General features: G+C 41.1%; 1 protein-coding gene across 5 annotated transcripts in view; it reads left to right on the top strand.

The window, feature by feature from the left end:
- The window catches only part of Lrrc49 (leucine rich repeat containing 49), a 110,879-nt gene that overhangs the window by 23,398 nt on the left and 72,566 nt on the right, over window positions 1-14,915 (top strand). For all 5 annotated transcript variants that reach the window (XM_029482033.1, XM_021171703.2, XM_021171704.2 and 2 more), the window contains one exon: window positions 11,573-11,634. In XM_029482033.1, coding sequence (XP_029337893.1) covers window positions 11,573-11,634 — 62 coding nt within the window. The remainder of the gene's footprint in view (window positions 1-11,572; window positions 11,635-14,915) is intronic.

Below are 14,915 nucleotides of genomic sequence, written 5' to 3'. Positions count from 1 at the left end.
GAATGCTGGACTAGACTGAGAATTAGTCTCCTCCAGAGATGTGCACACCAGGTAGCTATCTGTGGAAGGCAGCACAGAAACCATTAGATGTAAAACTACTATGTCAGCTGTCTTGAAACTCCACAGATAGCTAACATGCTTTTTGTTTGGAAATTTTATTAAGAAATTGATTTGATACTGTTGGTAACATGTGGAATCATCTTTGATGTTGGTTCATTGATGTTATCTATAATAATCTTGCTCTGATCACTTATTCTATTAGTATGTCTGTAAATTATCTAAATGGGCGTTCTATTTAAATGGGTTTTTTTGGTGGTTATAGTAAAAAAATATTAATAAATCCGAGCACAGGGTTTCTGTCCACTTTTGACCATTTATGTTCCCGGATGAAACACACACACAGTCTTTATATTTTAATATGCCTTAAGCAGCATTTTAGCTGGGCCACTGCCTAACCTCCATGCTGTTAGAATCCACTTTCCTACCAATAACTCCAAGTGACTACTTACTAATTTCTGTGTTCCATCTTGCCTGCTCTTCACCCCATCGGGCAGCCCTCTTGGCCATGTTCTCTTGACTCAGCGGCCATGGCAGCTCTCCTTCTCCCTCCTACGTGTTGTTCTTCTTCCATGATGGTCTCTTCTCTTCTCTCTCCCCCTCTCTCCTGCACCTCTTCTCTATCCCATGGCTGCTTCTCCTCTTCCTTCCTCATAGTCTCTAGCCCAGGAAACCTAAACCCCTCCTATATCTCTTCTCCCCAACTATTGGCTTCTGGCATCTTTATTCACCAATCAGAATTAACTGGGTTAATTAACTGAGGATCCCTCAGGCTTTGTGCAGACTCCAGATCTTGGAGGCCAGCACTTTGCATTACAATATACAGTAAAAGACAAAACTTCAACTGGTGGTTGTTGTTTTTTTCCTAAACAAATAATAGCAGTTTCCTACTAAACATTATATATTTACTGTATGTTGGCATGCTTGTCTCCCACCAAAATTTATATTGAGACCTTGTTACCAGTGTGAAAGGTTTGAGAGGCAGGGAAGGAAAGCCTGCTGCCCCTCTGTCACGTGAAGATATGTAGAAGGAGCCATCAAGTGAAGGCCCCTCACTAGACTTTGAGTTTGATGGCTCTGTTTTCCACTGGGCTAGAAAAACCTTTAGAAGGAAGAGGCTGAAGCAAAAGAGCAGGTGGATTCTTGGATTATTCTCTATTTTAAAGAAAATGTATTGCATCTAGCTATTGTTATTGGAGGCTGGCCTTGTATGGAGCTCTGTGCAGGAAGAATTCCGCATCAAACGTAGGGTTGTTTTGAAGTGTGTATTGATCTTCATGTTTGTTGGAAAAACTAATTCCAAGGATGCACACATTCAGGCTACATTCATTAGCTGGCTTTGTGCACAGTCCTGAAGACTTTTGCTGAGGTTGTTGGTAATAGCTATGTCTACACTATATGACATGACCCATAAGTCCTTTTCCTCTTACATTTCTGGTGTTGATGTTGTGATGCTCTGCCCACTGCAGACAGATTGCAGAGGGCCCACACTCATATCCTTTGATTTCCCAGTGTGCTTCTATACTTAGAAATCTCCAGATGGGAGGTAAAGATAATGTCTTCCTCAGCCATTTAGTGGAAGTTAATTGGAAAATTGGCTGGGTGCGTTTGACTTTGACTGGGTGGAGTCTTGGCTGTTTTGATAATTTTCTTATACTATGAGGAGGACACGTGTCTTAGTTGTTTTCATTTTGATCACTCTATCTGTATTTCTGCCCCCATTGCCACTACTTATAATCTTTCCTTAGGATTTTTTTCTTAATGAATATTGTTTATTTTAATAATACTTTCAAATAATCTGCTTTTGGGTTTTACAGAACCTCTGTGTAGCCTTTAAAAACATAATTTTGTTGATTTTTCCATCACCTCTCTTGTTCTTTGTTATTTTCTTGTTCTAGACACTTGATATTTTAGTTTTTAGTATTTATTTTTATAATTTTAGCATTTATAGATATAGCTTCTTTCCAAAAGTCGCCTTTGTTTTCTGACTACCGATCTTGAATTTTGTAGTCTTGGTCACCATCATTGCTAGCAGGAGGAGCAGGGTTCTCAGACAGGGTTTTCCTGTCTTGCCCAGATAGGCCTAAAACCTGCAGTCCTCATGTCTGTAGGCCAGAGCCAAGGCCTTCATATCTGTTGTTGGAGGCTGACCTTGTATGGAGCGCCATGCAGGAAGAATCCTACATCAAGCAATATGATTGTTTTGAAGTGATAATTTTCATGTTTTCTGGAGTAAAACTAAATTCCAAAGATGCTTGCACGCATGCATACACAGGTACACATGCATGCATGAACATACATGTTTACACTATAAATATTTTTTAATTAAAAAATGAAATAGATGAAATCATCTTTCCCCCCAGTGCTGGGGATGAACCCATGAAGCTCAACACGCTAGGCAAGCACTCTACCTCCAGCCCCGGGGCTCTTTCTTAGCATTGTCATTTAAATCAAAGGATTTTCTAAGCTCTAGGTTTTGAACTGCATGTGGTTTGAGGGAAACACACACACACACACACACACATATTGGAGGAGTATGGAGATGGGGTGAGCATGCAAAGGCCAGGGGAGGATATTGTGTGTCTTTCCCTGTCACTTTCCATCCTGGGTTTTGAGATAGGATCTCTCACTGAACTTGAAGCTCACTGCTTCAGCTAGATAGACTTGACAGAGAACTTCCAGGATCTTCCTGTTTCTACCCCGCAGTGCTGGGTTACAGGTGTGCATAGAATATCTGATTCCTACATGGATGCTAGAGATTGCTTTTATAGCAAGTGATTACCACTAGACCTCTTCCTAAGCCTCTGGAGTGTATTTTTAGTTTTTGAAACATGTGATTTCATTATTCATTTTATCATAGCTGTCTTTTCTAATTTAAGTTCTTTATGTTTAATGACTATGGATCAGTTTTATGAAGTTTGTTATATTGTTATATTGCCTAGCATGTCAGCATACATGTCTAACACATGGTCAATATTTTGAAGTTATGTTCTAGACATTATAAAGTTGCAATTGATATTTCTTCCTGACAGATTGTCCCTTTCATTATTATGTGTCAGTGCTCTTGATGACTTCCAACTTTATTAGGCAATATTGTAGGAGCATGTGCTATTCATGGGTCTAGACCCAAATATACACAGTAAGCAGGAGCAGCATCATGACCTACATTCTCCAACTTAATACAAAGTCTCAGTCTGTATTTGGTTTTAAGGAGCTGTGCATTCTTCATGACTCCTTCCTTCAGTGCTGAGAGCTCAGCTTTCCTTCTGTGACGGCCCTCCCGAGAGCACATGAGCTTACTCTAATGACCAGGACACGTTAGGCAAGCCCACACTGAGCAACAGTATCCAAAGTAACAGGCTAGTGGTCTGCATAAATGGAACACTACCCTGTCTTCAGAAGGGACAGGACTAGATCAGTGAGAACCTAAGCGAGTGGGATTGATGGGTTCCCAGGAGATGATTGCACTTCCATCTACTCTAATAGTTAAGCAATGACTGTAGCAGAAGGAGCACAGCTATGTATTCATGGCGCTGTGTGCTATGCTACCACTGAGCTAGGCTCAGAGAGGCTGCCTGGGCCCTGCCAAACAGTGCAGAGGGAAGGAGGAGACACTGAGCAACCCCTGAATGGATAAAAGAAGTTTCAAAGTAAGAAGCCGTGTCAATAGTTCATATTTTGCTTTATTTACTTATTCATTTATTTATTGATTGATTCTTATTTTGTGAGGCCAGGAGGGGGAAGTCATGTCTCCGCATGGCTGTGGAGGTCAGAGAATAATTTGGCAAGAGTCAGATCTCTTCTGACATCACACTGTAATCCAGCATTGTGGGAAAGAGACAAGCAGATTTTGGAAGTTCTCTGTCAAGTCTGTCCAGCCCCAGCAGTGAGCTTTAAGTTCAGTGAGACCAACTCAGGTCATCAGGCTTGGTGGAGCATCCCATGAACTCAGGTCATCAGGCTTGGTGGAGCACCCCTACCCAGCTCTGCTTCATTTGCTGCATAGTATAGAGACACAGAATGAGTGGTCACTGCTTGGGGAATGTTGCTGTAGACAGGAAGGAACTTCTACAGCATACTGTATCTTCCATGTTCCCACATTGCTGAGGACTTTCCTCTAGACTTGGTTGAGTTATAATCTAAGTGCAATAAAAATATATCATCTTAGCTGTACAATTCAATGTGTTTTATTTTGTTGTTAATTACCAGCCAGATCAAGATGTCTGAAATGTTCCTATTATTCCAGAAACTTCTCCTGTACCTCTTTTTCTAGTCAGTCCTGCCTGTACCCCAGGGGTATTCTGATATCTGTCTCTAGATAATTTTGTCTACATTGATACTTTATATAAAGTGTGTACAACCACATACCATGTCATAGCAGGTCATGCATGTCATGCCTGCTTAGAAATATAGTTTTAGGTGGTTTTGTCATGGGATTGACATCATTACCTGCATGTAAGCCTGGGTGGTGTGGCCTGCACACACTGAGATCATACTCTGTGTAGTCATTTGCCGTGAGCCGTTGTATAGCACATGAATAGATGAGCAGATTCTTCCTCGAACTTTTTGACAGTCATCAATGTGTGTTATTATAGGTTTTTTAAATTTCTGGGTTGGATTCCACTGGAAAAGCCATCGTAGCATTTGCTTGCTTGTTTTCCAATCTTCTTTCTGGTTTGTTTTTGTTTTTGTTTCTTTGTTTTGGCTTATACAAAGTTGCTATGGATAGTGTTCATATTTTTATTTATCTATTTATTTTAGTAGACCTAAAGCTCTATTTCTCTTAGGTAGAAACAAAGGAATGTGAATGTCTGAATTTATCAGAAACTGTTGAATTTATTGGAAATGCTAAATTTATCAGAAACAATTGGCACTGAGCGTCTGTGTAATTTATTTCTGTAATTCTTATTGTTTTAGATTTGCATTTATTTGATGAGTTAAAGGCATCGAGTGTCTGTCAAGCATCTTGTCCATTGTCTAGAATATTGATGTTATAAGTTATCTGACAGTCTAGATTCCTCTCTCTCTTTCTCTCTCTCTCTCTCTCTCTCTCTCCTGCTGTTTCTCCTCTTTCTCCTCTCCTCTCTTTTCTCTCCCCTCCCTCTGTGTCTGTGTCTTCTATGGCTATGTCTGTCATCTCTCTGTCTCTGTCTCACTCTACTTGTCTATTTGTCTCTTGCTCTATCTCAGTGTCTGTCTGGATGTCTGCAGAGAGTGCATTTTTCATGGCTTGTTCTTTTCACTATTTAGAAACAGCTTTCAGTGTGTGGACGCTTTCAGGTTTGATGGCATCATCTGTAACTTGCCCCTCTGTCTTCTGTGTCCTGTCTGAGGACTCTTCCCATTGCAGAGCATGACTGTATTATCCAGTGTTCCTCCTAGAAGGTTTACAGCTTTATTGCTCCTTTCAGGACTCTGAGCTATCTTTGACTTTTGTGTGCTATAAGATAATAGGTGATCAAAAAAAAAAAAAGGAAAAGAAAGAAAAATAAATAAATAAATAAATAAAAGAGCCGGGCGTGGTGGTGCATGCCTTTAATCCCAGCACTTGGGAGAAGCAGAGGCAGGTGGATTTCTGAGTTCGAGGCTGGTCTACAAAGTGAGTTCCAGGACAGCCAGGGCTATACAGAGAAACCCTGTCTCGAAAAACAAAAAAACAAAACAAACAAACAAAAAAAAATAGGTGAGAGTTCATTTTATCCACATATGGCTGTCTGTTTTCTTGGCTATATTTTATTGAAAAGACCTATTTCCCTATGAAAATGAACTGTCATGTTTATAAAAATAAGTGCTAATTAAAATGAGCTTCTCTGGAATTGCTCTCTCTTCCACTTGCTGGTCTACCCCTGCACTCAAAGCATTTCCCCATAGACTCATCATGCTTTATGATATTGTGACATTTGCAGCATATTTTCTTTGAATAACTTTCCTTTTTTTTTCTGAATTTTTTATTAGATATTTTCTTCATTTACATTTCAAATGCTATCCAGGAAGTTCCCTATACCTTCCCCACAACTTGCTCCCCTACCCACCTACTCCCACTTCTTGGCCCTGCTGTTCCCCAGTACTGGGACATATAAATTTTGCAAGACCAATGATGGCCGCCTAGGCCATCTTCTATAACTTTCCTTTTAGGCCATAAGAATGTTGTGTAAAGAAGATGGTAACTAATCCACAAGTCCTCCTTCAGTCGCCACTCAAACTTCTCTGTGGTCAGCCACCCCATCACAGGTCCACCATCTTTCTTTTTTCCAGGTGCTATGCAGATTTGAAGGTAATCGTAATTTTTATTAACACACCTATGAGAACATTTTGCATCTGCATTTTCATAAAGAAATTTTCTTTTACTAAAGCCTTCAGAATATAGTGCAGCCCATCTCATCACATTGCTTACATCTTAATCTTTCTTTATAACTTCTGTCATTGTAGTTCTCCCAGGTGCATCTCTGCACTCTTATTGCTTCTCTGGTTATACCTTGAAATTAACTCTTTAAAACGCAAACTTGTATTTAATTTGATTTTCAGTCTTAGCTATCGAGTTCTCAGTAATTGCCTTTTACTTTCCACAAACTTCCCAGCTCCTTCACTCCTGGTGCCATGTTTTCCTCATGTCTCCTGTAAGCTCTAAGTGTAGACGTCTGTCCGCAGCCGGAATTGAGTTAATTCTCTCTGCCCCGCCTTAGCACCTTGGTGTTTCTGCCCTGTCTTCCTATGGTAATTGTTTTCTGTAGGAGTTGGTGGTTTGCGATAATCAGACACAGGGAAACTTGAGTGACTCTGGGTCTTTCTGACAGCTTAGCTAGGAGGCTTAGAGGTCTGCACATCAGGCAACACTTCTGCCAGTTTTTGTTTGTTTGTTTGTTTGTTTGTTTTTTAGACCTGTCTTGTGATGTAAGTTTCAGGTACACATTCAAATACAGGAAGGCCATTGATTGTGAGATGGAGGTACTGAGTCGTTTTCCTCATAGCAGTTAAAGCAGGGCTTCTAGAGGGTTAAGGGGGAGCTCCCTAGTTGGCATCAGCACCCACTTTCTAGTCCTCCTTCCTGGGTGAGATTACAGAAAAGCAGGGTACAGCTAGATTGATTGATGTCAATTGCCATAGAAAGGGTAGGGGACAGGAAATGCAGCTAAGACTATTAATGCCTTTGAGAAGCATGAGCTGATGCTGCCTGGGCTTTCTGGCATTTTGATAAATGTATGGTTAAAATGGTGTAGGATGGCTTAGGAGTCACAGCCCTTGGGTAACACATGTGTGTCTGTTGAAAACTGAAGGCTATAGCAGGTAACTTGGAATTAATTTAGTCTTTTAATGAAAAGGAATACTGTTTTCTTTTCTCTTTTTTCTGTTCTCAAACATGCTCAATACATCCATTTATAACTTTTCAAACTGAAATAATTTCTGCTAAGTATATTGTATCCTGACTTTTAAAAAAATAATAGAAACAAGAATAAAGATGGTTTTCTTTCAGTCTTCTTGGTCCTGTTTGCTGCATTGCCACACCCTGTGTCTTCACCTTGCTTCCTCCTTATTTCTCTGTAAGAAGAGTCACTAAGAATAGCCTGAGTAATAGACATTCCATTCAGGCAGATTGATGAGTCATGAGTAATAGATGCTCTATACAGGAAGATTGCTGAGTCATGAGTAATAGACATTCCATACAGGCAGATTGCTGAGTCATGAGTAATGGACGTTCTATACAGGCAGATTGCTGAGTCATGAGTAATAGACATTCCATACAGGAAGATTGCTAAGTCATTCAATTCACTTACAAAGTTAGGGAATATGGAGAACACTGTTGAGCAGATGAGATGAGTTCTTCATCTGCAAAGTCATTATTTTTTAGAAAAATAAGGATTTCTAATCCTTTCATCAGTCTCAAAGTTCATAATTTCATTCAGCTCTATTTTTGATACATATTCTTATTTTTTATTAGATACTTTCTTTTTTTCTTTTTCTTTCTTTCTTTCCTTCTTTCTTTCTTTCTTTTTTTTTCTTTTCTTTTCTTTTTTTTTTTTTTTTTTTTTGGTTATTTTAGAGACAGGGTTTCCCTGGATAGCCCTGGCTGTCCTGGAACTCACTTTGTAGACCAGGCTGGCCTNTCAAACTCAGAAATCTGCCTGTCTCTGCCTCCCAAGTGCTGGGATTAAAGGCGTGTGCCACCACTGCCTGGCTAGATATTTTCTTTATTTACATTTTAAATGTTATCCTCTTTCCTAGTTTCCCCTCTGAAAATTCCCTATCCCCTCCTCCCTCCCCCTGCACCCCAACCTACCCACTCCCATTCCTGGCCCTGGTATTCCCCTATACTGGGGCATAGAATCTTCACAGGACCTAGGGCCACTCCTCCTATTGATGACCAACTAGGCCATCCTCTGCTACATATGCAACTAGAGCCTCAAGTCCCACCAAGTGTTTTCTTTGATTGGTGGTTTAGTCCCAAGGAGCTCTGGGGGTACTGGTTAGTCCATCTTGTTGTTCTTCCTATGGGGCTGCAAACCCCTTCAGCTTCTTGGGTCCTTTCTCTCACTCCTTCATTGTGGACTTTGTGCTCAGTCCAATGGATGGCTGTGAGCATCCACTTCTGTATTTGTCAGGCACTGGCAGAGCCTCTCAGGAGACAGCTATTTCAGGCTCCTGTCAGCAAGCTCTTGTTGGCATCTGCCATAGTATCTGGGTTTGGTGAAAACTATATTGAATGCCTTAAATCATACTTCAGAAGTCTGTTGAATATGATTTCCAGCATGTTTTAAGTACAATAAATATAAGGTGGTGAGCAGATTAATAATATGACCTGTAAATATTTCTGTAGGTATCAATATTTTCTTTTCATGCTTATGTATATTAATATTCTAGCTGTGATATAATAGTGCTCTGCCTGTGAAATAGTTACATCCAGAAAAGATGTGCTACGACTGTTGAGTCCTTGACAATACAATTAACATGTTGTCTTTTCCTTAAAGGGAAAAGGCTTGAGCATCCTTATAGAATTTCAACCCCTATTTCTCCTTCCTCTTTCATTCTAAAATGCTTAAATCATAGCTTGGTTCCAAGCAGTTGGATGGATGGGTCCTACCACCAGAAGAACTTATTGATAAAACACAGCTTAAAGCCTCAGCGTAGTCTTGGTCTGGGTTCCGAAGGTGAAGGCAGGATATTTACTGACAGCCACCCGAGGGAATCCAATACCGAATGTCAGCCCTGAAATCATAGACATACAAGTAACGTTATAGCAGCTGAACCAGTTGTATTTATATATTTAAGAATATATGTATGTAACAGTAGTTAAAGAAAAAGAAGCTATGAATTTGAGAAGGATCCATGATAATGCTTGGGGTGAGGAAAAGGAAGGGGGAAATGATGCAGTGACATTTAAGTTTCAATACTTAACAACTTACAAGATCTGAAAAAGAAGATTAAAATGTTTTTAAAAAGATTTATTTTAAAAAAGAGGGGCTGGCGAGATGGCTCAGCAGTTAAGAGCACTGATTATTCTTCTGAAGGTCCTGAGTTCAAATTCCAGCAAGCACATGGTGGCTCACAACAGTCGGTAATGAGATCCAACACCCTCTTCTGGTGTGTCTGAAGACAGCTACAGTGTACTTATATGTAATAATAATAAAAAAAGAGAAACACAGGTTTTAAGAGGCTGGAGAGAGTGCTTTGGTTAGGAGCACTGGCTGCTTTGCTAGAGGACTCAGTTTTCAGCACCCAGCTGGATACTCATTACTGGCTGTAACTCTAGTTCTGGGGATGCATTGCTTTTTTTCTGGCCTTCAGAGGCAAGAGGCATGCCCCTGCTCTGTGGACGTACAGGAAGGCAAAACACTCAAACACAAGAGTGAGACTGCAGTAACTCTCAGGAGCTGCATGGCGCCTCCAGCCCCAGTGGGTACCAGAGTGCTTGTGCCCAGGTAGATCCAGGAAGAGTCTGGGCTCAGAGAGTGGAGAGAGGGCGTTCAGGTCAGCTCTGACTTTTGTTTCTGGAGAGGTAAGAAAGCAGCAGCCATTTCCGGTGGGAAAGAAGATCCTATGAAGCCTGCACTCCTCCTTAATTGTGGGAAAGTCAGAGAGAGGTGGCGGAAGAGATAATGGTAGAAGTTTGCCAACTTACACAGCCCGTTACTCATGGCGGTGGGGGAGAGATTGGTCTGCTGTCCTGTTTTCTACACTTTTACTTCTACCATGGAAAGATGTAGAAACTACTGCTTCACCTTTATGGATCAGTGTTTCCAGAGAGGCCTGGGGAATGACAGTTACTACAGAAGGAAGACACTGTACTGGAAATGAAATGGTTTTATATGGGAAGTGGCAGAGTGCTTGAAGTCTGGCATGTCCTGTCCCAGCCTCTGGGGCTATATAGCCATCCTGCCAGCCCACCCTCCACCCTGACGGCCCACCCTCTACCCTGATGGTCCACCCTTCACCCTGACAGCCCACCCTTCTTCTGACAGCCCACCATCTGCCCTGTTAACCCATCCTCCACCTGACAGCTCACCCTCCACCCTGACAGCCCACCCTCCACCCAGACAGCCCACCCTCTACCCTGTTAACCCACCCTCCACCTTGACAGCCCACCCTCTATCTGATAGCCCCCTCCACTTGATAGTCCACCCTCCACCTGACAGCCTACCCTCTACTCTGTTAACCCACCCTCCACCTGACAGCCCACCCTCCAATATGCCAGCCCACCCTTGTGCTGCACCTGCGGCAGCCTCAAGTGCTGTCTTTTCTACATTAAGTCAGATTACTCTACTTCCTTAGCAGAGGCTAGTCCTCTACTATGTCAGTTCTTTTGGAAGGCTTTTTTATTGTTTTTGTTTTGGGGGTTTGTTGTTGTTGTTATGCCTAATGAAATTGAGTGTGTTTATTATGTTTTTTTCCCCAGTCATCCGAGCCTAAATCTTTCAGTATTGGCTAAGAGCAACATTTAAAAATACTGCAGGAACATTTTTTAGCATATGTTAAAGTATACAGTGTAAACTTTTAGTCCGTGCCTAGATTAGTAGCTGACCTTATAGTGCTTTTAGTTTGGCAGTGGTTGTCCCTGTATTGTGTCCTTGTAACTGAGTGATCTATTTCCAACAGTTTGAGAATAATGAGGTAAATGGCCTTGAAATTTGCCCCATTGTTTGAAAAGCTTTTGAGTGTGTCCTTTTGAAAAGTGACTTTGAGCAAGCCTGGATCACACTGCCTGTGCTGTGTAAATGCTGAAGTAGCATCCTGGCATCCTTCCCGAGAGAGAGCACGAAGGAAGCTAGCCGCAGTGATCCCTGCTTCCTCCACCGCTTTGTACCTTGCTAGTGCTGGTGCAGCTTGCTCTGCGGATGTGCTGACACCCTCCCACTCGCCTGCTCTGCAGCAGCAAAGAATGGCTCTCCGAGTCCAGAGGAGATGAAGGGTGTAGCGGGAGGGGGAGAGACATGAATATCTTCCAGCAGCTGAACAAGAAGGCATTTTAATACAATATTTTTTTCTTTCAACTGATAAATTTTTGCTTTCTGTTATTTTCTAGAGAGATGTGGATAATTTGCCCTGCCTCCAACGCCTCTTCCTCAGCTTCAACAATATAACTAGGTAGGTGGCAACTCCCAGCTCATTAATAGATAACTTGTCTGTGTGGGCTCTAATGCTCTGAGATTGTCAATGCAGGGGAGAGGTTTACTGTCCTGAAAGATTTTACATTTGAAAATGGGGGACCGCCCATGACAAAGTTCTTTGTTGGGAAAAGGAAGCTCTTGTGTTTTCTGCCTCTGTTGCTAAAGATGATGCAGTTAGCAGAGTAGGCCTTTCTTTAGTTCTGCTGGTGGGCTGCATGGAGCTGTCAGTGTGGATTTGCTGTCCTTTGTTTGACAGCCACTGCCTTAGTTAGTTGAATTAGTTTCTTTCATAAATTATCGTCTGCGATTTGTACCGCCACTGAGCAGTTTTGATAAAGCAGGCTATATTTGTCACTGAGCTGCATGGGAATTAGGCCGTGCCTGCCTTCTAAGTGAGTTTCTGCTTAGAACGCGTGCTGCTGAGAAGGTCATGAGAATACACAAATGCACACATTTAGCTTGCCGTCCTTATAGCATGATGTGTTGCCCAGTGTTAGTGTGGGAGGCTAGCGAATGAAGTGGAGGCAGAGGCCAGCCCTCAGTGCCAGTAGTCCTTCCCTACTGGCTTTCTATCTCCTTCCCTCTGCCTCTGTCTGAACTTGGCTTCCCCTCTGTTCTTTGGTTTCTCTTCAAGGCTGATCTCTGGACTTGCATGTGTGTAGGATACCTATTAAGTTTAAAAGCACATCTCTTCCTGGACCTGGTCCTGAGGACCAGAAACTATGGGGTTCTGTGCATCTTTCTGGTCACATCCTTTCTCTTCCTGGCTCATACCTAAGTTTAACCCCACTTTCCTATCCTCTATCTCTAAAAGAAAACAGTTACCTCAATGGTGAACATTTTAGAGAGACTGGATTTCAGAGGAAATGCCCTTCAATCCTCCCTTTTCTCCTCCATAGAGAGGCATGGAAGTTTTCTGTAGGACTTTCGGTGTTCTCCCAGCCTGCACCATGCTTCTCTAACTGCCCTGCTGTCACGTGTGTGCTTGTATGTGTGTACGGGTGCGTGTGCCTGTGCATGTGTGTGCGTGTGTGTGTGTGTGTGTGTGTGTGTAAGGGGGATGTGGCCCTTTTTGTTAACATTGGTTTTCTTTAGGAGATTTCTACCTAATGACTGACAAAGCTCTAGAGAGAATACTCACTGTTTAAGCTGCTGCAAACCCTTTGATTTCCCTAGTCCAAGGTGAACTTGTTCATGTGAGCAATTGAAGAGACATATATTTGCTTATATATAGATTATGTTGCTCCCTGGCCCCAGGACACAAGCTCTCTGAACTCCTAAACTTTGAGCTTATAAGGAGTTTGGTTTGGTTGCTTATATACTAGAGAGCTTTCTTTCAAAGTCTGGAAGGGAGGGTCACCCAGCCTGCAAAATATGATTGGTGGGATTTCTTTTCCTTGAAAACAAACAAACAAACAAACAAACAAACAAACAAAGGAAGCATGATTTCCTAAGAAACTGAGGAATAAGTGAGACAACACTTCAAGGTCTATCTATCCACTCCCCACCCCCACCCTTAACTGCTTTCCATCTGTGTATTTCTCCACAGGCTGCTGAGCTTTAGAGTTTCTTTAGTGTTTCCACCTGATATGTGACCCAGAGGTTTTGTATCATGAACGCATTAGGTTTGGGGAAGGAAAAAATAGCCTTAAAACATTTGTGTGAACTTTACTTAAGACAGGAGTATGTCCGTTAGCTGTGCTGCTGGCCACTAGACACTACTTCAGTGACAACTCTGCATCTTCTAGACTCATGTTCTGGTTAATAGAGCTGCCAGGTTTTCCAGTCCTGTGTTCCTGGATAGCTGAGGTCACAGAGAGAAACAACAAAGGGAAGGCCATTTTATAGGAGCTTCTGGTCCTCTCTGTGGAGATGTAAACTGCATCTGGCAAATGAAGAGAGCCAGTCTATGGCCATTTAGAGGGGAAAACCTATTGACCCTTTCTCTCTCTTGTAAGACCTTTTAGGTTTTCGCCAAGTTGTTGGAATATTTTTTAAAAAAATTTCAATTTATCTGTATTTGAAAACATATTTTGAGTAAATAGACTTACATCAAATTCTTCTTTCCCTTTTGTACCCTAACTCCTCTTGGAGAGCCCCCCTTTCAAAACCTGTATGTAATACCTTTTTTAAAATCATATTCTTAAAATGTATAAAATACTGTAACAATGAAAACGAGTATTATAAAAGTTGTTTGATATAAAACAACAATCAACTGAACAGTCTTATGTAGACGTTTGTCTACAGCAATGCAGAAAATACATGTTTTTCTCAATATAAATTTTAAATAACTCCAAATATATTAACTGTATGATATTTTAAAATAATATATCACTATTAGGTTTTTTAATGAACAAAAATAGATAAAGTCTTTTTGTTTGTTTGTTTTGTTTTTAGTAGAGCTTAAACTCTTGGCTTACTGTGGTACAAACACAAAATAAGAACAGTTTTTGGACGTTGGAGTTCATTGTAATAAGGCTGTACTTGAATGTCCCTCACATCACCAAAGGATTTTAACTCTATAGTAGCTAAGTTAAGAGTTGACAGTTCTGCTGCACCAAAGAATGAATTGTAGGCAGGATTTTTGGATACAGATTTCCTGCTATGGTCAAAGCTATTTGACTTGAGTGATTATTGTCATTTCCAGCCCGCAGGGAACAGGTTACATTCATTTAAGAAATGGTGTGTGTATTATCCATGAAGTCATTCATCAACTGTTTCAATGAAGAATGGTTTTGCTTGGAGGGTGGCACAGACATTAGGTAAGGGTAAGATTCTAGTTCATTGACTATGATGATTTTGAAAAGCATTCATCTCAAAATAAGAGTAACTTTAAAAAAAAGAATAGGGGTAAGTTATAAAGTCCTCTTCTTCAAAAATGATACAATAATTACAAATATCAAGCAAAACCTTCAGTCTTACTCTTTGCTGTTCTCTTACAAGCCACCTCCCAAATTAATTGTCTACATTTCTTTTGGCTGTATAAATAATTTTGAACTATGTAAGCTGTTCTGAAAACCATACATAGTATAGTGTAAAAACATCAAATCAACAATCCTACTAATAGAGAGGCTGAGATAGGAGAAGCACAATTCCAAGGCCATTATGTGGCACACAGCAAGACCCTGTCATGTAAAAACAAGCAGAAAGTATAAATGGATTGTACAATATTGGACCTATTTCTCCCATTACCAGATTAGAGAGACCACGGAATGACAGCCGACAAATTTCTAATTCCTCATATTTTTGAATTTCAAT

The sequence above is a fragment of the Mus caroli genome, chromosome 9 (genome assembly GCF_900094665.2).
Source record: "Mus caroli chromosome 9, CAROLI_EIJ_v1.1, whole genome shotgun sequence".
In the NCBI taxonomy this organism is placed as follows: Eukaryota; Metazoa; Chordata; class Mammalia; order Rodentia; family Muridae; genus Mus; species Mus caroli.
This window is presented reverse-complemented; position numbering and strand designations above follow the sequence as displayed.